This window comes from Osmerus eperlanus, chromosome 12 (genome assembly GCF_963692335.1).
Source record: "Osmerus eperlanus chromosome 12, fOsmEpe2.1, whole genome shotgun sequence".
NCBI lineage: Eukaryota > Metazoa > Chordata > Actinopteri > Osmeriformes > Osmeridae > Osmerus > Osmerus eperlanus.
Genome location: NC_085029.1, coordinates 17,300,999 through 17,326,356, shown reverse-complemented (window position 1 = coordinate 17,326,356; position 25,358 = coordinate 17,300,999). Strand labels below are relative to the sequence as shown.

General features: G+C 55.3%; 1 protein-coding gene across 1 annotated transcript in view; it reads left to right on the top strand.

Annotated features, from left to right (window-relative positions):
* LOC134030887 (dynein axonemal heavy chain 17-like) overlaps positions 1-25,358 on the top strand; it is a 39,687-nt gene that overhangs the window by 10,290 nt on the left and 4,039 nt on the right. The window contains exons 20-69 of the mRNA XM_062474280.1: positions 77-246; positions 397-619; positions 1,218-1,334; positions 1,524-1,610; positions 1,756-1,908; positions 2,025-2,273; positions 2,449-2,571; positions 2,680-2,802; positions 2,977-3,201; positions 3,459-3,550; positions 3,693-3,819; positions 3,924-4,076; positions 4,211-4,336; positions 4,445-4,552; positions 4,679-4,810; positions 6,121-6,281; positions 6,418-6,574; positions 6,678-6,782; positions 6,873-7,030; positions 8,415-8,553; positions 8,689-8,916; positions 9,776-9,913; positions 10,807-10,939; positions 11,192-11,319; positions 11,443-11,591; positions 11,673-11,955; positions 12,350-12,523; positions 12,664-12,871; positions 13,049-13,214; positions 13,320-13,422; positions 14,286-14,433; positions 14,841-14,932; positions 15,027-15,188; positions 15,841-16,005; positions 16,111-16,302; positions 16,688-16,954; positions 17,039-17,200; positions 17,302-17,700; positions 18,263-18,358; positions 18,460-18,677; positions 18,919-19,126; positions 20,441-20,556; positions 20,730-20,922; positions 21,164-21,399; positions 21,611-21,733; positions 21,886-22,090; positions 22,419-22,583; positions 22,853-22,993; positions 24,760-24,930; positions 25,225-25,347. Coding sequence (XP_062330264.1) covers positions 77-246; positions 397-619; positions 1,218-1,334; positions 1,524-1,610; positions 1,756-1,908; positions 2,025-2,273; positions 2,449-2,571; positions 2,680-2,802; positions 2,977-3,201; positions 3,459-3,550; positions 3,693-3,819; positions 3,924-4,076; positions 4,211-4,336; positions 4,445-4,552; positions 4,679-4,810; positions 6,121-6,281; positions 6,418-6,574; positions 6,678-6,782; positions 6,873-7,030; positions 8,415-8,553; positions 8,689-8,916; positions 9,776-9,913; positions 10,807-10,939; positions 11,192-11,319; positions 11,443-11,591; positions 11,673-11,955; positions 12,350-12,523; positions 12,664-12,871; positions 13,049-13,214; positions 13,320-13,422; positions 14,286-14,433; positions 14,841-14,932; positions 15,027-15,188; positions 15,841-16,005; positions 16,111-16,302; positions 16,688-16,954; positions 17,039-17,200; positions 17,302-17,700; positions 18,263-18,358; positions 18,460-18,677; positions 18,919-19,126; positions 20,441-20,556; positions 20,730-20,922; positions 21,164-21,399; positions 21,611-21,733; positions 21,886-22,090; positions 22,419-22,583; positions 22,853-22,993; positions 24,760-24,930; positions 25,225-25,347 — 8,220 coding nt within the window. The remainder of the gene's footprint in view (positions 1-76; positions 247-396; positions 620-1,217; positions 1,335-1,523; positions 1,611-1,755; positions 1,909-2,024; positions 2,274-2,448; positions 2,572-2,679; positions 2,803-2,976; positions 3,202-3,458; positions 3,551-3,692; positions 3,820-3,923; positions 4,077-4,210; positions 4,337-4,444; positions 4,553-4,678; positions 4,811-6,120; positions 6,282-6,417; positions 6,575-6,677; positions 6,783-6,872; positions 7,031-8,414; positions 8,554-8,688; positions 8,917-9,775; positions 9,914-10,806; positions 10,940-11,191; positions 11,320-11,442; positions 11,592-11,672; positions 11,956-12,349; positions 12,524-12,663; positions 12,872-13,048; positions 13,215-13,319; positions 13,423-14,285; positions 14,434-14,840; positions 14,933-15,026; positions 15,189-15,840; positions 16,006-16,110; positions 16,303-16,687; positions 16,955-17,038; positions 17,201-17,301; positions 17,701-18,262; positions 18,359-18,459; positions 18,678-18,918; positions 19,127-20,440; positions 20,557-20,729; positions 20,923-21,163; positions 21,400-21,610; positions 21,734-21,885; positions 22,091-22,418; positions 22,584-22,852; positions 22,994-24,759; positions 24,931-25,224; positions 25,348-25,358) is intronic.

Here is a 25,358-nt window from a genome sequence, read left to right as displayed (position 1 = left end):
GTAAGTATGCGGTTGGGTAGCTGGGTTTGAGTAGCTGTAGTTGAATGATAGTGAAGTCAATGTGTTGCTCCTGCAGATCGACACCTACGAGACTCTGTACAGCACAGTGAGCAAGCTGGAGAACTCCAACCTGCTGCAGGGCTGGCTGCAGATAGACCTGCGGCCCTTCAAACACGCTCTGCTGCACACCATCAAACGCTGGAGCTTCATGTTCAAACACTACCTGATAGACAGAGTCACCAACAGGTACTGCTACTGTGTTCAGTACATATATATATATATACACAGTAAATAACAGTATATACTGTAGTTAAACACTTCTACAGGAAGAGCCAGCTGAAATATAGGTAGGGAATAATATGCTACGTGTGTGTGTGTGCGTGCGTGCGTGTCCAGTCTGAAGGACCTAGACGGCTTCATCAAGGAGGTAAAGTCGGGCCTGACAGAGCCTGTGGAGGAGGGCGACTTCAAGGGTCTGGTGGGGGTCATGGGTCACCTGATGCGGGTCAAGGACAGACATGTCGCCACGGACAACATGTTTGGCCCTCTGACAGAGACCATCCAGTTCCTGAAAGACTACAACGAGGAACTACCAGACGAGGTCCACGCTCAGCTTCAGGTCAGCCGGGTTACTGAACCATCAGGGCTGCGTGTTCTGGGTTCAGGTGAGCAGGGTTACTGAACCATCAGGGCTGCGTGTTCTGGGTTCAGGTGAGCAGGGTCACTGAACCATCAGGGCTGCGTGTTCTGGGTTCAGGTGAGCCGCGTTACTGAACCATCAGGGCTGCGTGTTCTGGGTTCAGGTGAGCAGGGTTACTGAACCATCAGGGCTGTGTGTTCTGGGTTCAGGTGAGCAGGGTCACTGAACCATCAGGGCTGTGTGTTCTGGGTTTCAGGTGAGCAGGGTTACTGAACCATCAGGGCTGCGTGTTCTGGGTTCAGGTGAGCCGGGTTACTGAACCATCAGGGCTGAGTGTTCTGGGTTCAGGTGAGCAGGGTCACTGAACCATCAGGGCTGCGTGTTCTGGGTTCAGGTGAGCAGGGTTACTGAACCATCAGGGCTGCGTGTTCTGGGTTCAGGTGAGCAGGGTCACTGAACCATCAGGGCTGCGTGTTCTGGGTTCACGGCTGAGCTCAGTGTGTCAAGGTCAAAGCGATGACGTCTTCAGCTTGGACCATGGGACCTGCGCTAACTCTTCCCCGATGCGTGTCTGCAGGATCTCCCAGAGCTGTGGAACAACGTGAAGAAGACATCCCTGCAGGTCAAGCAGAACCTGGCTCCACTGCAGGCTCACGAGGTCAACATCATACGCAGGAAGTGCCAGCAGTTTGAGGTGCGTTAGACAAACTCCCTCACACGCTGTAAACTCTTATTTACATTTTGATTCAGCTCGCTTTAATCCGGACCGACACACTTGAGGGGGGATTTGACTGTGTGACATGCAGTCAGATGCTCCACAGCTGAGCTGCTCTGGTCTCCATGACGACAGTGACCAGGCGCTCTCCCTCCCTCTGTGTCGCAGATCAAACAGTTTGAGTTCAGAGAGAAGTTCAGACAGCAGCTCTTCTTACAGTTCTCGTTTGAAAAGCCACACGAGGCTCTGGACGAGGTGAGTTACGGACCAGCAAGCTGGAGCATCTCAAGGACACAACAACTTGATGTTTAGTGGATGTGAACACCCTGTGTGTTTGTGTGTGTGTGTGTGTGTTTGTGTGTGTGTGTGTGTGTTTGTGTGTGTGTGTATGGGCATTTAGTGTCAACTCGACATGGCAACACTGGAGGCAGAGATGGTCGGTCTGTCGCAATCAGCCAGCTTGTTTGAGGTGAACGTGCCTGATTACAAACAGCTGAAATCCTGCAGGAAGGAGATGGTTCTTCTCAAAGAGCTGTGGGACATGATCCTTTTGGTGAGAGCCTCTAACACCACCACCGGGCCATGAGGGGGGTTCTGAAGGGAGCAGGCAGCCAGGTACTGCATCTACATGGGGGATGCTGGAGACCTGAGCGTTGGGTGTGTGTGCAGGTGAAGGGGAACATGGACGACTGGAAGACAACTTTGTGGAAAGACATCAACGTGGACGAGATGGACATGGACACCAAGAAATACGCCAAGGATATCAAGGGTCTGGACAAGGAGATGAGGGCCTGGGACGCCTTCTCAGGATTGGACAGCATGGTGAAGAACATGATGACATCACTGCGGGCTGTAGGAGAGCTCCAGAACCCGGCCATCAGGGACCGCCACTGGCTACAGCTCATGATTGCCACCAAGGTACCACACCCCCAGACCCCTGTATTACCCCCCCAGACCCCTGTATTACCCCTAGACCCCTGTATTACCCCCCCAGACCCCTATATTACCCCCCCAGACCCCTGTATTACCCCCCCAGACCCCTGTATTACCCCTGTGAAGACTTCCTGGTCTCAGGCGTGTGTTTCTCTCACAGGTGAAGTTTGAGATGTCGGAGAGGACCACGTTTGAAGACCTGCTGAGGCTGAACCTGCACCAGTTTGAGGATGAGGTTCGCAGCATTGTGGACATGGCTGTCAAGGAGTCTGGGATGGAGAAGGTGAGGCCTGCGACCTGCTTTCCCTCTTCATATAGTAAGTTGTGTAGAAGTTATAATTATAAAAGTTAAGAAAATAAACTAATGGTGTAAGGTGTGACCCCTGCCTAGGTCCTGGCTGAGCTGGACAGCACGTGGAGCTCCATGGTGTTCGACCACGAGCCTCACGGCCGCACAGGGACCATGCTGCTCAAACCCAACGAGGAGCTGGTAGAGACCCTGGAGGACAACCAGGTACCTCACCTCTCTCACCATCACCAGGACAAGTTAAGAGTCTGGGCTTTTACAAGACTCTCTTATCAACCTGGGACCTCTAGATCTTTTAGATTCTTCTTCAGGGGTGATTCCAGGTGCGGCCTGCCCACCCAGACAGCCTAACCCCCTCTTCTTCTTCTATGGTGATCCCAGGTGCAGCTCCAAACGCTGATGACCTCCAAGTACATCGCCCACTTCCTGGAGGAGGTGTCTGGCTGGCAGAACAAGCTCTCCACGGCCGACTCGGTCATCTCCATCTGGTTCACGGTGCAGCGCACCTGGACACACCTGGAGAGCATCTTCATCGGCTCAGAGGACATCCGCTCCCAGCTGCCCGAGGACTCCAAACGCTTCGACACCATCGACAAAGATTTCAAGGTTGGGAACAGATGCTTGAGCATGAACTGAAATAATAGTGTGTTCATTTAGCAGATGCTTTCATCTGAAGTGATGTACAAGTGGGGTCTGGACTTTCAACATCTCAAACTGCAGCCCCTTCTCCTTTGAGCTGCACCCATCCCTACACCCTTGTTCTAGTACCATATAGCTGCACCCACTCATACTGAAGCAGAACTTTCACCTGGTGAGCGAGAAAGAGGTCCTCTAGTCAGAGTCAAACTGTGGCTGTTCTCCAGGAGATCATGTGTGATGCAGTGAAGGTCACCAACGTGGTGGAGTCCACCAACAAGAAGGGTCTGCAGGAGAAGCTGGAGGGGCTGGAGACAGGGTGAACTCTACGTTGCTCTGCAAAAACACTGTTACAAAATGAATTGATAGTGTAATATAAAATAAAAAGGTGAAGTGCTGTGCAGCGCTGGAGCAGTGGATGTGGCGCTGTGTGACGGGGGTGTGCTCTTCCTCTGCCCCAGCCTGGCCCTGTGTGAGAAGGCCCTGGCAGAGTACCTGGAGACCAAGCGACTGGCCTTCCCCAGGTTCTACTTCGTCTCCTCAGCCGACCTGCTGGACATCCTGTCCAACGGGAACAACCCAGTGGAGGTGTGTAGGTAGCACACACACACCTATACACACACACACATCTCTCCACCCACAGCAGCGGAACCCTGGATGACTGTTGTGGGTGTGTGTGTATCTCTCGGCAGGTCAGCAAGCACCTCTCCAAGCTGTTCGACAGCTTGTGCAACCTCAAGTTCCAGCTGGACAGCGATGGGAAGCCCATCAAGGTTGCCTTGGGGATGTACAGTGGCGAGAACGAGTACGTCACCTTCGACGAGACCTGCGACTGCTCCGGGCAGGTGAGCACCTGACCTCCTCCCTGCACCTGCAGCCTCTCACCTGGGCTGGCAACACGCCCTCTGTGTGGACATGTAGCATTTCATTTGACACTAGCACCAGCTCAGTGCCCGGAGAGTAAGTGTGTGTCGTGCAGGTGGAGACGTGGCTGAACCGCATCCTGGAGCGGATGTGTAACACGCTGAGGATGAAGTTTGGAGACGCGGTCCAGGCTTACGAGGAGAAACCCAGAGAGCAGTGGCTGTTCGACTACCCCGCCCAGGTCTGCTGCACCCCTGCCCCATAGGGACAGAACAAGGACACCCCGGTCAGTGCTTCAGGTGTGGTGCCCCGGAGGACAGGTGGCCTGACGAGATGTGATGTGTTGCAGATCGCCTTGGCAACCACGCAGATCTGGTGGAACACGGAGGTGGGCATAGCGTTCTCCCGGCTGGAGGAGGGCTACGAGAACGCCATCAAGGAATACTTCAAGAAGCAGGTCTTCTTTTCACATCCGCCCAGCTGCTCCACCCTACCTCTGAGTGCCCTCCTGGTCCCTGGGCTGTGGGCGTGGTCTGTGGGCATGGTCTCTGGCCTGATGTGGGCGTGTCCCTGTGCTCTGCAGGTGCTGCAGCTCAACACCCTCATCACACTGCTCATCGGAGAGCTGACTCATGGAGACCGGCAGAAGATCATGACCATCTGCACCATCGACGTCCACGCCAGGGACATGGTGGCCAAACTGGTCACCAGCAAGGCAAGCACTGTCCCCTCACTGCTTTAGTCTGACCAGGCCGCTCAGCTAACCCTAACCCTCACTGCTCCAGTCTGACCAGGCCGCTCAGCTAACCCTAACCCTCACTGCTCCAGTCTGACCAGGCCGCTCAGCTAACCCTAACCCTCACTGCTCCAGTCTGACCAGGCCGCTCAGCTAACCCTAACCCCCCCCCCCCTGTCCAGTCTGACCAGGCCGCTCAGCTAACCCTAACCCCCCCCCCTGTCCAGTCTGACCAGGCCGCTCAGCTAACCCTAACCCCCCCCCCCTGTCCAGTCTAACCAGGCCGCTCAGCTAACCCTAACCCTCACTGCTCCAGTCTAACCAGGCCGCTCAGCTAACCCTAACCCTCACTGCTCCAGTCTAACCAGGCCGCTCAGCTAACCCTAACCCTCACTGCTCCAGTCTAACCAGGCCGCTCAGCTAACCCTAACCCCCCCCCCCTGTCCAGTCTAACCAGGCCGCTCAGCTAACCCTAACCCCCCCCCTGTCCAGTCTAACCAGGCCGCTCAGCTAACCCTAACCCCCCCCCTGTCCAGTCTAACCAGGCCGCTCAGCTAACCCTAACCCCCCCCCTGTCCAGTCTGACCAGGCCGCTCAGCTAACCCTAACCCCCCCCCCCCTGTCCAGTCTGACCAGGCCGCTCAGCTAACCCTAACCCCCCCCCCTGTCCAGTCTAACCAGGCCGCTCAGCTAACCCTAACCCCCCCCCTGTCCAGTCTGACCAGGCCGCTCAGCTAACCCTAACCCCCCCCCCCCTGTCCAGTCTGACCAGGCCGCTCAGCTAACCCTAACCCCCCCCCTGTCCAGTCTGACCAGGCCGCTCAGCTAACCCTAACCCCCCCCCCTGTCCAGTCTAACCAGGCCGCTCAGCTAACCCTAACCCCCCCCCTGTCCAGTCTAACCAGGCCGCTCAGCTAACCCTAACCCCCCCCCCTGTCCAGTCTGACCAGGCCGCTCAGCTAACCCTAACCCCCCCCCCTGTCCAGTCTGACCAGGCCGCTCAGCTAACCCTAACCCCCCCCCCTGTCCAGTCTGACCAGGCCGCTCAGCTAACCCTAACCCCCCCCCTGTCCAGTCTGACCAGGCCGCTCAGCTAACCCTAACCCCCCCCCCTGTCCAGTCTAACCAGGCGCGCTCAGCTAACCCTAACCCCCCCCCCCCTGTCCAGTCTAACCAGGCGCGCTCAGCTAACCCTAACCCTCACTGCTCCAGTCTAACCAGGCCGCTCAGCTAACCCTAACCCCCCCCTGTATAGTGTGACCCCCTAAGAAGGCTGGTCTCCTCCTCAGATCGACAGTGTCCAGGCCTTCATGTGGCAGTCTCAGCTCAGGCATCGCTGGGACGACAAGAACAAGCACTGCTTCGCCAACATCTGCGACGCCCAGTTCACATACTCCTACGAGTACCTCGGCAACACCCCGCGATTGGTCATCACCCCTCTGACTGACAGGTGCCTCCTCCAATCAAACGTGTAGTTTGATCTTGCTATAATTGTATCAGAAAGTCAATTGTGACGCGGTTGAATTCTAAAGTTCAAATCATTTTCAACCCCTGCCTTCCGTCCAACTGTTGCCCCCCCCGTCCAGGTGCTACATCACCCTGACCCAGTCGCTCCACCTCATCATGGGCGGGGCCCCGGCCGGGCCTGCCGGCACTGGGAAGACTGAGACCACCAAGGACCTGGGCCGAGCGCTCGGCATCATTGTCTACGTGTTCAACTGCTCCGAGCAGATGGACTACAAGGTCAGCTGCCTCGCTCTTCAACTCCCCTTCTTTCCACACACCATATCTTAAGCACATGCTGGTGGCAGCTGCTGTGTGGTTGAGCTGTGTTGTGTGGTCCCAGTCCTGTGGAGACATCTACAAGGGCCTGGCTCAGACCGGGGCGTGGGGCTGCTTCGACGAGTTCAACAGGATCTCAGTGGAGGTGCTGTCTGTCATCGCTGTGCAGGTGGGGCTACATCTCCCCTCCTCTCCTAATGTCAATAAAATATGTATTATAAGCCTGTTGATTTCATCATGTGTATTTAACAACACACAGGTGAAGTGTGTCCAGGATGCCATCCGGGACAAGAAGATCATCTTTAACTTCCTGGGGGAGGTGATCAAGCTGATCCCCACTGTGGGGGCCTTCATCACCATGAACCCCGGCTACGCTGGCCGCGCCGAGCTGCCCGAGAACCTGAAAGCTCTGTTCAGGTACCCCCCCCCGTATCTTCGTAAGCAGTCTTAAATGAGTTTCAAAGTCTTAAATGAAGGTGAAGAGCTGGAAGAAAACCGGATTTGTCTCAGATCCGCGACATGTGCGTGAGGTCTTAAAGAGACAGCCGTCTAATAAACCCACTGCTGTCCGTCTCATTAATGTTAATCAGAGAACAAAAGAAAAAGAGAAAATCACTCGCTGAATAACATTTGTAGCTTTAATAAGGATTAATTTAAAGTAAATAAAGTATATGTTTGATAAATGAGATCTCTGATTGTAGTCCTTGAAAACCCCCAAAATAGTGCTTGGAAAGCCCTTGAAAGTCCTGGAATTTCATTATAAAGTATCTGTACGAACCCTGTCTCTACCTCTCTACCTCTCTCTGCTTATCTCTACTTATCTCTACGTCTCTCTACCTCTCTCTACTTATCTCTACCTCTCTACCTCTCTCTACTTATCTCTACCTCTCTCTACCTCTCTCTGCTTATCTCTACTTATCTCTACGTCTCTCTACCTCTCTCTACTTATCTCTACCTCTCTCTACCTCTCTCTACTTATCTCTACCTCTCTCTACCTCTCTCTACTTATCTCTACCTCTCTCTACCTCTCTCTACTTATCTCTACCTCTCTCTACCTCTCTCTACTTATCTCTACCTCTCTCTACCTCTCTCTACCTCTCTCTACTTATCTCTACCTCTCTCTACCTCTCTACTTATCTCTACCTCTCTCTACCTCTCTCTACTTATCTCTACCTCTCTCTACTTATCTGTACCTCTCTCTACCTCTCTCTACTTATCTCTACCTCTCTCTACCTCTCTCTACTTATCTGTACCTCTCTCTACCTCTCTCTACTTATCTCTACCTCTCTCTACCTCTCTCTACTTATCTCTACCTCTCTCTACTTATCTCTACCTTTCTCTACCTCTCTCTACCTCTCTCTACTTATCTCTACCTCTCTCTACCTCTCTCTACCTCTCCTTATCTCTACCTTTTTCTACTTATCTCTACCTCTCTCTACCTCTCTCTACCTCTCCTTATCTCTACCTTTTTCTACTTATCTCTACCTCTCTCTACCTCTCTCTACCTCTCCTTATCTCTACCTCTCTCTACTTATCTCTACCTTTCTCTACCTCTCTCTACTTATCTCTACCTCTCTCTACCTCTCTCTACCTCTCCTTATCTCTACCTTTTTCTACTTATCTCTACCTCTCTCTACCTCTCTACTTATCTCTACCTCTCTCTACCTCTCTCTACCTCTCCTTATCTCTACCTCTCTCTACCTCTCTCTACCTCTCCTTATCTCTACCTCTCTCTACCTGTCTTCTCCTGTCTTCTCATATCCCCCCTCTCTGTGGTGTGTGTGCCCCCTCCCCCCTGCAGGCCGTGTGCCATGGTGGTGCCAGACTTTGAGCTGATCTGTGAGATCATGCTGGTGGCTGAGGGCTTCATAGACGCCAGAGTCCTGGCCAGGAAGTTCATCACCCTCTACACGCTGTGTAAAGAGCTGCTCTCCAAACAGGTGACCCTGCACCGCACTGCATCCACACAACATCTACACAACATCTACACAACATCCACCATCAGGACTCTCCAGCTCATCCTCTGTTGTTCCTCCACACACTGTGTGTGTGTGTGCGTGTGTGTGTGTGTACAGGACCACTATGACTGGGGCCTGCGCGCCATCAAGTCTGTGCTGGTGGTGGCCGGCTCCCTGAAGAGAGGGGACCCGAGCCGGCCGGAGGACCAGGTGCTGATGAGGGCCCTGAGAGACTTCAACGTCCCCAAGATCGTGATGGACGACACGCCCGTGTTCCTGGGGCTGATCGGGGACCTCTTCCCCGCCCTGGATGTCCCCAGGAAGAGAGTCGTGGAGTTTGAGCAGGTCAGACCGTGGTCCTGCTTGTCTGGAAGACTGAGAGGGAGGACGGAGGGAGGGAAGGAGGGAGGGATGGAAGGAGGGAGGGAGGGCTGTAACAGTGAGGTGGAGATACTGTACAAGCTATAATGTTGAGGTGGAAACAGGAGCTGTAACAGTGAGGTGGAGAGAGCAGGTATAGTGTTGAGGAGAGGAGCTGACTGTGTTTCTGTGACTGTGCTGGTGGGACTGTGTTGGTGTGACTGTGTTGGTGGGACTGTGTTGGTGTGACTGTGTTGGTGGGACTGTGTTGCTGTGACTGTGTTGGTGTGACTGTGTTGCTGTGACCTGTGTTGCTGTGACTGTGTTGGTGTGACTGTGTTGGTGTGACTGTGTTGCTGTGACTGTGCTGGTGTGACTGTGCTGGTGTGACTGTGTTGGTGTGACTGTGTTGGTGTGACTGTGCTGGTGTGACTGTGTTGGTGGGACTGTGTTGCTGTGACTGTGTTGGTATGACTGTGTTGGTGGGACTGTGTTGCTGTGACTGTGTTGGTGTGACTGTGTTGGTGTGACTGTGTTGCTGTGACTGTGTTGCTGTGACCTGTGTTGCTGTGACTGTGTTGGTGTGACTGTGTTGGTGTGACTGTGTTGGTGTGACTGTGTTGGTGTGACTGTGCTGGTGTGACTGTGTTGCTGTGACTGTGTTGGTGTGACTGTGCTGGTGTGACTGTGTTGGTGTGACTGTGTTGGTGTGACTGTGCTGGTGTGACTGTGTTGCTGTGACTGTGTTGGTGTGACTGTGCTGGTGTGACTGTGTTGCTGTGACTGTGTTGCTGTGACTGTGCTGGTGTGACTGTGTTGCTGTGACTGTGTTGGTGTGCTCCAGCTGGTGAAGCAGGCGGTGCTGGACCTGAAGCTGCAGGCTGAGGACATCTTCATCCTGAAGGTGGTGCAGCTGGAGGAACTGATGGCTGTCAGACACTCTGTCTTCATCATCGGCAACGCCGGCACGGGCAAGTCCAAGGTACTCCACTGCTGTGTGCCCTGGTGTGTGCTGTGTCTTATGGCGTGTGCTGTGTCTTATGGCGTGTGCTGTGTCTTATGGCGTGTGCTGTGTCTTATGGCGTGTGCTGTGTCTTATGGCGTGTGCTGTGTGTTATGGCGTGTGCTGTGTCTTATGGCGTGTGCTGTGTCTTATGGCGTGTGCTGTGTCTTATGGCGTGTGCTGTGTGTTATGGTGTGTGCTGTCTTATGGCGTGTGCTGTGTCTTATGGCGTGTGCTGTGTGTTATGGCGTGTGCTGTGTCTTATGGCGTGTGCTGTGTGTTATGGCGTGTGCTGTGTGTTATGGCGTGTGCTGTGTCTTATGGCGTGTGCTGTGTCTTATGGCGTGTGCTGTGTGTTATGGCGTGTGCTGTGTGTTATGGCGTGTGCTGTGTCTTATGGCGTGTGCTGTGTCTTATGGCGTGTGCTGTGTCTTATGGCGTGTGCTGTGTGTTATGGCGTGTGCTGTGTCTTATGGCGTGTGCTGTGTGTTATGGCGTGTGCTGTGTCTTATGGCGTGTGCTGTGTCTTATGGCGTGTGCTGTGTCTTATGGCGTGTGCTGTGTGTTATGGCGTGTGCTGTGTCTTATGGCGTGTGCTGTGTCTTATGGCGTGTGCTGTGGGTTATGGCGTGTGCTGTGTCTTATGGCGTGTGCTGTGTCTTATGGCGTGTGCTGTGTCTTATGGCGTGTGCTGTGTCTTATGGCGTGTGCTGTGTGTTATGGCGTGTGCTGTGTCTTATGGCGTGTGCTGTGTTTTATGGCGTGTGCTGTGTCTTATGGCGTGTGCTGTGGGTTATGGCGTGTGCTGTGTCTTATGGCGTGTGCTGTGTCTTATGGCGTGTGCTGTGGGTTATGGCGTGTGCTGGGTCCAGGTGATGCGGTCCCTGAGCAGGACGTATCTGAACATGAAGAGGAAGGCGGTGGTGGTGGACCTGGACCCCAAGGCTGTGACCTGTGATGAGCTGTTTGGCATCATCAACCCTGCCACCAGGGAGTGGAAGGATGGTACAAGACCCCACCCTGCTCCTCCTCCTCCCCACCCTCCTCCTCCCTCCCAACTCTCCTCCCTCCCCACCCTGCTCCTCCTCCCTCCCCACCCTGCTCCTCCTCCCTCCCCACCCTCCTCCTCCTCCCCACCCCGCTCCTCCCCCTCCCCACCCTCCTCCCTCCCCACCCTCCACCTCCCTCCCCACCCTCCTCCCCCTCCCCACCCTGCTCCTCCTCCCTGTGATGTTCTGACGGAGTGTGTTGTTCCAGGCCTGTTCTCCTGCGTGATGAGGGACCTGGCCAACATTAGCCACGACGGGCCCAAGTGGATCGTCCTGGACGGGGATATCGACCCCATGTGGATCGAGTCTCTCAACACTGTCATGGACGACAACAAGGTCCAGGCTTCTGTGTTTGAGGACGTGTGTGTGTGTAGAGAGAGAACAGCCATTTTAAATGGGAGTTAATGGTTGGATCCCACTAGGATAGTAAAGCAAACCTGTGTGTGTGTGCGTGTGCAGGTGCTGACCCTGGCCAGTAACGAGCGCATCCCTCTGAACCCCACCATGAGGCTGGTGTTTGAGATCAAAGACCTGCGGACAGCCACGCCCGCTACCGTGTCCCGTGCTGGCATCCTCTTCATCAATCCTGCCGACCTGGGCTGGAACCCGTCAGTCACACACACACACACACACACACACACCCTGCGTCTAGCATGGACCTGCTGTGACCCTGCTGTGCTGCTCTGCAGGGTGGTGACCAGCTGGATCGAGCAGCGTCAGGTCCAGTCAGAGAAGGCCAACCTCTCCATCCTGTTTGACAAGTACCTCCCCACCTGCCTGGAGAAGCTGAAGTTCAGCTTCAAGAAGATCACTCCCATCCCGGAGGTGACGCTGGTGCAGACCCTGCTGCAGCTCATGGAGTGTTTGCTGGTGCCAGAGAACACTCCTCCAGACTCCCACAAGGAGATCTACGAGCTGTACTTCGTCTTCGCCTGCGTCTGGGCCTTCGGAGGAGCCATGTTCCAGGACCAGGTACACACACACACGCTACACACACACACACACACACACACCAGGTACACACACACACCAGGCTTCACACACCAGGCTTCACACACACACCACACAGCAACATTGCTGAGTACTGGAATAATAAACTTTCCATAAAACAGTCTCAGCAGCAGTCACACATCTAACCTACATTTACATTTAGTCATTTAGCAGACGCTCTTATCCAGAGCGACTTACAGTAAGTACAGGGACATTCCCCCGAGGCAAGTAGGGTGAAGTGCCTTGCCCAAGGACACAACGTCATGTGGCACGGACGGGAATCTAACTGGCAACCTTCAGATTACTAGCCCGCTTCCCTAACCGCTCAGCCACCTGACTCCCTGCCCTCCCTCCCTCCCTCCTGTCCTGTGTTCAGCTGATGGACTACAGAGTAGAGTTCAGCAAGTGGTGGGTGAACGAGTTCAAGACCATCAAGTTCCCGTCCCAAGGAACTGTGTTTGACTACTACATCAACCCCAACACCAAGAAGTTCTCTCCCTGGACAGACAAAGTCCCCAAGTTTGTCTTGGACCCGGAACTCCCTCTGCAGGTGCTGATCCTCACCCTCCTTCCCCCTCCTCACCCCTCCTCTCAGCTCCTCCAGATCTCTCTCTGGCTCTTGATCAATAAGTGATGATGGTCATGGTAATGGGATGACGTGTAGCTGTGCTGCTGTCCTGCTGCTGCCAGGCGTCCCTGGTGCACACAGCTGAGACCACCCGTATCCGCTACTTCATGGACATGCTGATGGAGAGGAAGTGCCCCGTGATGCTGGTGGGGAACGCAGGCAGCGGGAAGTCTGTGCTGATGGGAGACAAGCTGAGGAGCCTGGACTCTGACAACTACCTGGTCCAGTCTGTCCCCTTCAACTTCTACACCACCTCCGCCATGCTGCAGGGTACTCACACACACACAATCTCTCTCACACACACACACACATACAGTCTTTCTCACACACTCACACATATACACTCACACTCTCACACATAGGCCTACACACTCTCTCTCACACACACACACACACACACACACTCCCATGAGTGGTGCCCTGAGAGCGCTGCCTCTGCTGGTTCAGCCGTCCTGGAGAAGCCCCTGGAGAAGAAGGCAGGCAGGACGTACGGGCCCCCGGCCAGCAAGAGCCTGGTCTACTTCATAGACGACATGAACATGCCCGAGGTGGACAAGTACTTCACCGTGGCTCCACACACACTCATCCGCCAGCACATGGACCACGGACACTGGTACGACCACAGCACACACTCACTCACACACACACACACACTCACCCACTCACACACACTCACTCACTCACACAGACCCAATACCCCTGTGTCCTCTGTGCTAAGGTATGACAGAGCCAAGCTGACTCTGAAGGACATCCATAACTGCCAATACGTAGCCTGCATGAACCCGACATCTGGCAGCTTCACCATCGATCCCAGGCTGCAGGTCAGTACCCCAGGGTGCAGGTCAGTACCCCAGGCTGCAGGTCAGTACCCCAGGCTGCAGGTCAGTACCCCAGGCTGCAGGTCAGTACCCCAGGCTGCAGGTCAGTACCCCAGGGTGCAGGTCAGTACCCCAGGCTGCAGGTCAGTACCCCAGGGTGCAGGTCAGTACCCCAGGCTGCAGGTCAGTACCCCAGGCTGCAGGTCAGTACCCCAGGCTGCAGGTCAGGACCCCAGGGTGCAGGTCAGTACCCCAGGGTGCAGGTCAGTACCCCAGGCTGCAGGTCAGTACCCCAGGGTGCAGGTCAGTACCCCAGGCTGCAGGTCAGTACCCCAGGCTGCAGGTCAGTACCCCAGGCTGCAGGTCAGTACCCCAGGGTGCAGGTCAGTACCCCAGGCTGCAGGTCAGTACCCCAGGCTGCAGGTCAGTACCCCAGGCTGCAGGTCAGTACCCCAGGCTGCAGGTCAGTACCCCAGGGTGCAGGTCAGTACCCCAGGCTGGAGGTCAGTACCCCAGGGTGCAGGTCAGTACCCCAGGCTGGAGGTCAGTACCCCAGCTGCAGTTCAGTACCCCAGGGTGCAGGTCAGTACCCCAGGCTGGAGGGATTTGAACCTGCCATTTCTACATCTGCTGTCAAATACTTCCCCACTGAGCTAAAGCCCTCCCACCAGCTGTCTCCTGCTAGTCTGGGTGCCGGCAGTCTTCTAGATATATTTTAGTTTGTTCCTGCTTCTATTAGGACCTATAGATGTCACCTAAGGATGACATGCAGGTAATGACCCGGGCTGGATCTGAACCTGGGCCCCAGCGGTGTGAGGTGTGAGCCTGGTGTGTCTGAAGTGTGACCTCTGCCTGTGTTTCCTCAGAGGCACTTCTGTGTGTTTGCTGTGAGTTTCCCCGGTCAGGACGCGCTCCACAGTATCTACAACTCCATCTTCAGCCAGCACCTGGACATGAGCAACTTCCTGGCACCTGTCAAGAAGTTCTGCTCCACCCTGGTCAGCGCAGCGCTGGGTGAGAACTCACATGACGTCCACGTCACAGAAACGCTGCAGCACATCACACGTGCTCACTTAACCCTTAGATGCGTGACTTCTAAATATTTCTGACGCTCCCACCAGAGTGAGTTATTTTTCCGAAACGAAAGCTAGCCAGCTTTAGTTAGCTTCCGTTACCTAGCAACCTAGCATAGTACTCGTAGCAATGCTACTACCTGCTAGTGTTACTTGTTAGCTTCCTCATTGTCAATTTTGAAGCCATACTGTAGCGTTTGTCATATAGTTTTTGTCTATCGGAAAATAGTCAGTTGGAATGTTCTAAATCCCACATGTGCAACGCTACACTGTGGGGCCGCTTTCCAACCATCACATATGTGCGACGCTACTCCTTAACGGGTTAACTGTGTGTGTTTGTGAGGTCAGGCTTCCACCAGAAGATCAGCACCTCCTTCCTGCCCACGGCTGTGAAGTTCCACTACGTCTTCAACCTGCGAGACCTGTCCAACATCTTCCAAGTGGGGCGCTCTTACACGTTTAGAAGAACATTTATAAATAATGACGTGTGTGTGTGTATCCTGTGTGTATCCTGTGTGTGTGTGTGTGTTCCAGGGCCTGCTGTTCTCGGGGCCAGACTGCGTGAAGGCCCCTGCAGAGCTGGTGCGCCTGTGGCTGCATGAGTGTGACCGTGTGTACGGGGACAAGCTGGTGGAGGACAAGGACATCGAGCTGTTCTCCAAGATCCAGCAGGACATCTGCAAGGCCTGCCTGAAGGTGAGAGCGCTGCATTCTGCTCATGTGTGATCGCTCTGGGGAGGAGAGCGCTGCAGTGTGCACATGTGTGATCGCTCTGGGGAGGAGAGCGCTGCAGTGTGCACATGTGTGATCGCTCTGGGGAGGAGAGCGCTGCAGTGTGCACATGTGTGATCGCTCTGGGGAGGAGAGCGCTGCAGTGTGCACATGTGTGATCGCTCTGGGGAGGAGAGCGCTGCAGTGTGCACATGTGTGATCGCTCTGGGGAGGAGAGCGCTGCAGTGTGCACATGTGTGATCGCTCTGGGGAGGAGAGCGCTGCAGTGTGCACATGTGTGATCGCTCTGGGGAGGAGAGCGCTGCAGTGTGCACATGTGTGATCGCTCTGGGGAGGAGAGCGCTGCAGTGTGCACATGTGTGATCGCTCTGGGGAGGAGAGCGCTGCAGTGTGCACATGTGTGATCGCTCTGGGGAGGAGAGCGCTGCAGTGTGCACATGTGTGATCGCTCTGGGGAGGAGAGCGCTGCAGTGTGCACATGTGTGATCGCTCTGGGGAGGAGAGCGCTGCAGTGTGCACATGTGTGATCGCTCTGGGGAGGAGAGCGCTGCAGTGTGCACATGTGTGATGCAGCAGGTGGAGAGGGGAGTTGTAACGGGCCTCTCCATGCCTGCAGGATTTGGATCCAGGGTGTCTGTTTGAGAAGCCCAACATCTACTGCCACTTCTCCCAGGGCATCGGGGAGCCCAAGTACGCCCCCGTCCCCTCCTGGCCCGCCCTCAACAAGCTGCTGCTGGAGGGGCTGGACAGCTACAACGAGGTCAACGCCACCATGAACCTGGTGGGTCCTCCTCAGCCCCACATCTTCATCAACTGACAAAACTGAGCTGGCGTGTTAACAGTGTGTTTGTGCGTGTGCTTGTGTGTGTGTGTGTGTTGGGTGCAGGTGTTGTTCGAGGACGCCATGTCTCATATCTGCAGAATCAACCGCATCCTGGAGTGTCCCCGTGGCAACGCTCTTCTGGTGGGCGTGGGGGGCAGCGGGAAGCAGTCCCTGTCCCGCCTGGCCGCCAGCATCTCCAACCTGGAGGTGTTCCAGATCACCCTGAGGAAGGGCTACGGCATCCCTGACCTCAAGGTGCAGCACGCACACACACACGCTCCTAACACACACGTGCACACACTCACACACACACGCTCCTAACACACACGCACACACACATGCTCCTAACACACACACGCACACACACACGCTCCTAACACACACACTCTCATACACACGCACACACACATGCTCCTAACACACACACATACACGCTCCTAACACACACGCACACACACACTCTCATACACACGCACACACACATGCTCCTAACACACACACGCACACACACACGCTGCTAACACACACACGCACACACTCTCATACACACACACATACGCTCCTAATACTATAGCAGGCACAGTCATACACACAGTAGCACAAACACTCACTGACTCACATGCCTCCTCCCTCCCCCCAGCTGGACGTGGCAGCCCTGTACATGAAGGCTGGGGTGAAGAACACAGGCACCGTGCTGCTGATGACAGACTCCCAGGTGGCGGAGGAGACCTTCCTGGTGATCATCAACGACCTGCTGGCCTCTGGGGAGATCCCCGGCCTGTTCCAGGACGACGAGGTGGAGGCCATCATCTCCGCCATGAGGAACGAGGTGAAGGCCGTGGGCCTGCCCGACTCCAGGGAGAACTGCTGGAAGTTCTTCATCGACAGAGTCAGGAGGCAGCTCAAGGTAGGTAACCAACAGAACGCCACCCACAAATGACTTTACAGTCACGTCTGGTAAAGCAGAAACTGTGCTTGCGTCCTCCTGCAGGTCATCCTGTGCTTCTCTCCCGTGGGCTCCACCCTGAGGGTCAGAGCCAGGAAGTTCCCTGCCGTGGTCAACTGCACCTCCATCGACTGGTTCCACGAGTGGCCAGAGGAGGCGCTGGTGTCCGTCAGTGCCCGCTTCCTCTCCGAGACAGAGGGCATCGCGGTAACCTATAGAGGGATGGGCAGAGCTATAGAGCGATAGGCAGAGCCCATGTAGGTGATCCTATAAAGAGATGTCTCACCAACCTCCCTCCCTCCCCCTAGCCGGAGGTGAAGACCTCTCTCAGCCAGTTTATGGCCTTCGTCCACAAGACGGTGAACGAGATGTCCAAGTCCTACCTGGTGTCGGACCGGCGCTACAACTACACCACGCCCAAGACGTTCCTGGAGCAGATCAACCTGTACCAGAACCTGCTGTCTGTGAAGAGGAGCGAGCTGCTGGCCAAGATGGAGCGCCTGGAGAACGGCCTGACCAAGCTGGAGAACACGTCGGCCCAGGTGGACGACCTGAAGGCCAAGCTGGCCGTGCAGGAGGTGGAGCTCAAGCAGAAGAACGAGGATGCAGACCAGCTCATCCAGGTGGTCGGCGTGGAGACGGAGAAGGTTTCCAAGGAGAAGGTTATCGCCAACGCGGAGGAGCTGAAAGTGCAAGTCATTGCCAAGGTGTGTGGGTGTTTTTCGTGCCTGTGTTCGAAAAGGTTTGTGTTTAATAGTAGGAGGTTATTCGGTTTTAGGCTTCTCTGTTCTCCTCTTCGAAAGGTTGAAAAAATTTTTTTTTTAGATTTTAACGTTTTTTTTTTTAGTTTTAAAAAAGATTTTTTGAAAGGTTTAAAAATAATTTTGGAAAAAACTTTTCGGAAAAAACGTTTGGAAAGGTTGAACAAATATTTAGGATTTTGTTTTCCGCAAGGTTTCAAAAATATATGTTTTAAAAGTTTTAAAAAATATATGAAAAAGTTGAACACATATTTTGGAAAAAATGGTTGAGTCAACTCATTGACTTGATGAGGACTGCGCTCTGCTTTAATTTACTGTTTTAGGATTCTCTGTTCTCCTCTCCTTCACACTTCTTTACTTTAACTTACGTGAAAAAGTTTAGTACAGTTCTTAGTACAGTTCCTTTTAAACATGAGTATCTGTAGTTCTACTTGAGTGAAAGATGTGTGTACTTTTGCCATCTCTGGTGAACCTGTAGCTGTGTGTGTGTGTGTGTGTGTGTGTGCAGAACGTGGGAGAGAAACAGAGGTCGTGTGAGGCAGACTTGGCCAAAGCAGAACCTGCCCTCATGGCTGCTCAGGAGGCCCTCAACACCCTCAACAAGGTAACTATGGCAACACAGCCAGTTCCCTCCAGGCTCTCCTAGCGCTGTGTGTGTGTGTTCGTCTGTGTGTATTCATCTGCGTGTGTGTGTGTCGTCGCCAGGGCAACCTGACGGAGCTGAAGTCGTTCAGCTCCCCCCCCGAGGCGGTGGTGAACGTGCTGGGGGCGGTGATGATCCTGATGGCCCCCGGAGGGAAGATCCCCAAGGACAAGAGCTGGAAGGCTGCCAAGAACAGCATGGCCAAAGTAGACGCCTTCCTGGACGCCCTCATCACCTACAACAAGGAGAACATCCACGAGGCCTGCATCAAGGCCTTCCAGTGAGACCACACATGTAGTACTGATGCATCCTGAACCACACGCTTTCTCTCCCTGCTTCCCATGCTGAGTGTCTTTCTGTGTCTGGGTATGATGTGTGTGTGTGTATGATGTGTGTGTGTGTGTGTGTGTATGATGTGTGTGTGTGTGTATGATGTGTGTGTGTGTATGATGTGTGTGTGTGTGTGTGTATGATGTGTGCGTGTGTGTGTGTGTGTATGATGTGTGCGTGTATCCACCCAGGCCGTATAAGAACGACCCCACCTTCGAGCCAGACTTCATCCGCTCCAAGTCGATCGCGGCGGCGGGGCTGTGCTCGTGGTGCGTGAACATCGTGACGTTCTACGAGGTGTTCTGCGACGTGGCGCCCAAGAGGCAGGCTCTGGCCCAGGCCAACGCAGAGCTAGCCGCCGCCCAGGACAAGCTCTCCATCATCAAGGCCAAGATCAACGTGAGGCACCAGCATCCAGCACTGCACCACACCAGCATCCAGCACTGCACCACACCAGCATCCACCACTGCACCACACCAGCATCCAGCACTGCACCACACCAGCATCCAGCACTGCACCACACCAGCATCCAGCACTGCACCACACCAGCATCCACCACTGCACCACACCAGCATCCACCACTGCACCACACCAGCATCCAGCACTGCACCACACCAGCATCCAGCACTGCACCACACCAGCATCCACCACTGCACCACACCAGCATCCAGCACTGCACCACACCAGCATCCAGCACTGCACCACACCAGCATCCACCACTGCACCACACCAGCATCCAGCACTGCACCACACCAGCATCCAGCACTGCACCACACCAGCATCCACCACTGCACCACACCAGCATCCACCACTGCACCACACCAGCATCCAGCACTGCACCACACCAGCATCCAGCACTGCACCACACCAGCATCCAGCACTGCACCACACCAGCATCCAGCACTGCACCACACCAGCATCCAGCACTGCACCACACCAGCATCCAGCACTGCACCACACCAGCATCCAGCACTGCACCACACCAGCATCCACCACTGCACCACACCAGCATCCAGCACTGCACCACACCAGCATCCACCACTGCACCACACCAGCATCCAGCACTGCACCACACCAGCATCCAGCACTGCACCACACCAGCATCCAGCACTGCACCACACCAGCATCCAGCACTGCACCACACCAGCATCCAGCACTGCACCACACCAGCATCCAGCACTGCACCACACCAGCATCCAGCACTGCACCACACCAGCTGGACAAGCTGACCACAGTCTGTTTTGGGAAGAGTTTGGTTTTTGTGAGGTTGTGTTTTTTCACAAGTAGTGTCAGAGGGCTTCATAGTTACCCTGAGATCAGCACCTGTAACCATCATGAACCCTCAGAGAAGGAAAAACTCCCTCACTAGGGTTACAGGTCAGGGTTAGGGTTAGAGGTCAGGGTTAGGGTTACAGGTCAGGACTGGGGTTACAGGTCAGGACTGGGGTTACAGGTCAGGACTGGGGTTACAGGTCAGGGCTAGGTTACAGGTCAGGGTTAGGGTTACAGGTCAGGGTTAGGGTTAGAGGCTAGGGGCTAGGGTTACAGGTCAGGGTTAGGGTTACAGGTCAGGGCTAGGGTTACAGGTCAGGGTTAGGGTTACAGGTCAGGGCTAGGGTTACAGGTCAGGGTTAGGGTTACAGGTCAGGGCTAGGGTTAGGGTTACAGGTCAGGGTTAGAGGTCCTGATCAACCGGATGTTTCTTGTCTGCAGCAACTGAACGCCAACCTGGCCAAGCTGACGTCTGAGTTTGAGAGAGCAACGACAGACAAGCTGAAGTGTCAACAGGAGGCCGACGCAACCAATCAGACCATCTCCCTGGCCAACAGGTGACCAACCAGTGTGATGGGCTCCTTTTTAGATTTGTTATCTTGTAGGGTCTCGTGTGGGAGTGGTGTGTCTCATGTGATTGTGAAATTGTGTATTTTTAATGTTGTTGATGTCTTTGTGTAAAGTTGTGTAACTGTGTGATGTTGTGTAACCATGACGATGTGACCGTCAGGCTGGTGGGGGGTCTGGCGTCTGAGAAGATCCGCTGGTCTGCGTCCGTGGCCCAGTTCAAGATCCAGGAGAAGACCCTGAGCGGTGACATCATGCTCATCTCAGCCTTCGTCTCCTACGTGGGATACTTCTCCAAGAAGTACCGCAGTGACCTCATGGACAACTACTGGCTGCCCCACCTCAAGCAGCTCAAGGTGCCCAGCCACACCCACAGAACCAGCACCACAGCGGGGGAGGAGCCTGCTGTTTGTGTGCTGGGGTCTGTGTGTACGAGTGTGTGTGTGTGTACGAGTGTGTGTCTGTGTGTGTGTATTGTGTAATCGTGCTCAGCCAGCCAAAACAGACAGATGATAGGAGTGTCTAAGGAGTGTCTAATTATGCTGTGTGTTTGTGGGAGTGTCCACGTGACTAACCCCCTCCCCCCCCCCCCCCCAGGTGCCGATCCCCATCACAGAGGACCTGGACCCCCTCATGCTGCTGACTGACGATGCTGACATCGCTGCCTGGAGCAACCAGGGCCTCCCCAGCGACCGCATGTCCATCGAGAACGCCACCATCCTCTGCAACACGCAGCGCTGGCCGCTCATCGTGGACGCTCAGCTGCAGGCCATCAAGTGGATCAAGAGGAAGTATGGAGACAGCCTGAAGATCATACGGCTGGGCCAGAAAGGGTGAGTCTCACCCTAACCCTGGCTGGGTGGGGTCATGACGGGTCGTACAGGCAGGGTGTGGTGTGTGTGTGTGGTGTGTGAGGTGTAGTGTGTGAGGTGTAGTGTGTGAGGTGTAGTGTGTGAGGTGTAGTGTGTAGTGTGTAGTGTGTAGCAGAGTGTGATGTAGAGGAGAGAGGGGGAGGTGATGTGTGTCTCCTGGCGATGTCCCCAGGTACCTGGACAGCATCGAGATGGCCGTGTCCAACGGAGACACTCTGCTCCTGGAGAACATCAGTGAGAACGTGGAGCCAGTCCTGGACCCCCTGCTGGGGAGGAACACCATCAAGAAGGGCAAGTGAGTCAGCATGACCTCTGACCCTCCACACCCCTCCTCCGCACCCCCTGGCCCTGCTCACACGGGGACTTGGCTCCTCCCCTGACTCCTCCCATGTCTCCTCCCCTGACTCCTCCCATGTCTCCTCCCCTGACTCCGCCCGTGTCCTGCAGGTACATCCGTATCGGAGACAAGGAGGTGGAGTACCACCCTAACTTCCGCCTCATCCTGCACACCAAGTACTTCAACCCCCACTACAAGCCTGAGATGCAGGCCCAGTGCACGCTCATCAACTTCCTGGTGACGCGCGACGGCCTGGAGGACCAGCTGCTGGCCGCTGTGGTTGCTAAGGAACGCCCCGACCTGGAGGAGCTCAAGGTGGGGTTGCCATGGCCACCCGGGAAGTACCTGGTTACTTCCTTCATGTCTACAAATGATATCCAGCTAGAGGAACATAGCAGCTAGTGGATGATGTCACTAGAGGGGATGATGTCACTAGAGGGGATGATGTCACTAGAGTGGATGATGTCACTAGAGGGGATGATGTCACTAGAGTGGATGATGTCACTAGAGGGGATGATGTCACTAGAGGGGATGATGTCACTAGAGGGGATGATGTTACCAGAGGGGATGATGTTACCAGAAGGGATGATGTTACCAGAGGGGATGATGTCACTAGAGGGGATGATGTGGTCCTGGTGTGCAGGCAGAGTTGACGACACAGCAGAACACCTTTAAGATCGTGCTGAAGCAGCTGGAGGACTCCCTGCTGGCACGCCTGTCTGCCGCCTCGGGGAACTTCCTGGGAGACACGGCCCTGGTGGAGAACCTGGAGACCACCAAGCGCACCGCCACCGAGATCGAGATCAAGGTGAGGGCACATCCCACACCGTGGGGGTCCTGGGAGCTGTGTGTGTGTGTGGGAGGGCATCAGGCCTGTTCTGAGAGCTGTGTGTGTGTGTGGGAGGGCGTCAGGTCTGGTCCTGGGAGCTGTGTGTGTGTGTGGGAGGGCATCAGGCCTGTTCTGAGAGCTGTGTGTGTGTGTGGGAGGGCGTCAGGTCTGGTCCTGGGAGCTGTGTGTGTGTGTGGGAGGGCGTCAGGTGTGATCCTGAGAGCTGTTTGTGTGTGTGTGTGTCTCAGGTGCGTGAGGCAAAGATTACGGAGGTGAAGATCAACGAGGCCAGAGAGAACTACCGTCCTGCATCGATACGAGCCGCTCTGCTCTACTTCATCCTGAACGACCTCAACAAGATTAGCCCCATCTACCAGTTCTCCCTGAAGGTGCTCTCTCCACCCCTCACACCTCAGGCTGAAGGTGCTCTCTCCACCCCTCACACCTCAGGCTGAAGGTGCTCTCTCCACCCCTCACACCTCACGCTGAAGGTGCTCTCTCCACCCCTCACACCTCAGGCTGAAGGTGCTCTCTCCACCCCTCACACCTCAGGCTGAAGGTGCTCTCTCCACCCCTCACACCTCAGGCTGAAGGTGCTCTCTCCACCCCTCACACCTCAGGCTGAAGGTGCTCTCTCCACCCCTCACACCTCACGCTGAAGGTGCTCTCTCCACCCCTCACACCTCAGGCTGAAGGTGCTCTCTCCACCCCTCACACCTCAGGCTGAAGGTGCTCTCTCCACCCCTCACACCTCAGGCTGAAGGTGCTCTCTCCACACCTCAGGCTGAAGGTGCTCTCTCCACCCCTCACACCTCAGGCTGAAGGTGCTCTCTCCACCCCTCACACCTCAGGCTGAAGGTGCTCTCTCCACCCCTCACACCTCAGGCTGAAGGTGCTCTCTCCACCCCTCACACCTCAGGCTGAAGGTGCTCTCTCCACCCCTCACACCTCAGGCTGAAGGTGCTCTCTCCACCCCTCACACCTCACGCTGAAGGTGCTCTCTCCACCCCTCACACCTCACGCTGAAGGTGCTCTCTCCACCCCTCACACCTCAGGCTGAAGGTGCTCTCTCCACCCCTCACACCTCAGGCTGAAGGTGCTCTCTCCACCCCTCACACCTCAGGCTGAAGGTGCTCTCTCCACCCCTCACACCTCAGGCTGAAGGTGCTCTCTCCACCCCTCACACCTCACGCTGAAGGTGCTCTCTCCACCCCTCACACCTCACGCTGAAGGTGCTCTCTCCACCCCTCACACCTCAGGCTGAAGGTGCTCTCTCCACCCCTCACACCTCAGGCTGAAGGTGCTCTCTCCACCCCTCACACCTCACGCTGAAGGTGCTCTCTCCACCCCTCACACCTCACGCTGAAGGTGCTCTCTCCACCCCTCACACCTCAGGCTGAAGGTGCTCTCTCCACCCCTCACACCTCAGGCTGAAGGTGCTCTCTCCACCCCTCACACCTCACGCTGAAGGTGCTCTCTCCACCCCTCACACCTCACGCTGAAGGTGCTCTCTCCACCCCTCACACCTCAGGCTGAAGGTGCTCTCTCCACCCCTCACACCTCAGGCTGAAGGTGCTCTCTCCACCCCTCACACCTCAGGCTGAAGGTGCTCTCTCCACCCCTCACACCTCACGCTGAAGGTGCTCTCTCCACCCCTCACACCTCAGGCTGAAGGTGCTCTCTCCACCCCTCACACCTCAGGCTGAAGGTGCTCTCTCCACCCCTCACACCTCAGGCTGAAGGTGCTCTCTCCACCCCTCACACCTCAGGCTGAAGGTGCTCTCTCCACCCCTCACACCTCAGGCTGAAGGTGCTCTCTCCACCCCTCACACCTCAGGCTGAAGGTGCTCTCTCCACCCCTCACACCTCAGGCTGAAGGTGCTCTCTCCACCCCTCACACCTCAGGCTGAAGGTGCTCTCTCCACCCCTCACACCTCAGGCTGAAGGTGCTCTCTCCACCCCTCACACCTCAGGCTGAAGGTGCTCTCTCCACCCCTCACACCTCAGGCTGAAGGTGCTCTCTCCACCCCTCACACCTCAGGCTGAAGGTGCTCTCTCCACCCCTCACACCTCAGGCTGAAGGTGCTCTCTCCACCCCTCACACCTCAGGCTGGCTCCCTGACACTTCTCAAGCTGTGTGTGTGTGTGTGTGCAGGCCTTCAGCGTGGTGTTCGAGGATGCTATCATGCTCACGGAGCCGGCAGAAGAGGTGAAGGACCGCGTGCTCAACCTCATCGACCAGATCACCTACTCTGTGTTCATCTACACCAACCGCTCGCTGTTTGAGAGGGACAAACTCACCTTCATCGCCCAGGTGGCCTTCCAGGTCAGAGGTCATGTCAGGGGTCACGGACACGGGCAGGACACACACACTGCAGGACACACACTAGAAAACACTTAGATATGTAGATTTAACATTTGTATTCATCCAGCAGACTCTTGTATCCAAAATGTCCGACAGATAGATAGAAAATAGAGCAGAACATGAAGAATCAGAAGGACATAGTTCTAACAGCTCACACTCACTGGAGAAGACACATCCGTCTGTAAACATTTTGTTTCTGAAAACCAAACGTGTCTGAGCCATGTAAGAGTGTGTTGGTGTGGACGTGATGCCTAGATCCTGCTGATGAAGAAGGAGATCAACCCAGTGGAGCTGGAGTTCCTGCTGAGGTTCCCCTTCAAGGCCGGCCTGGGCTCTCCTGTCGACTTCCTGTCCAACCAGGGCTGGGGGGGCATCAAGGTGAGCACACA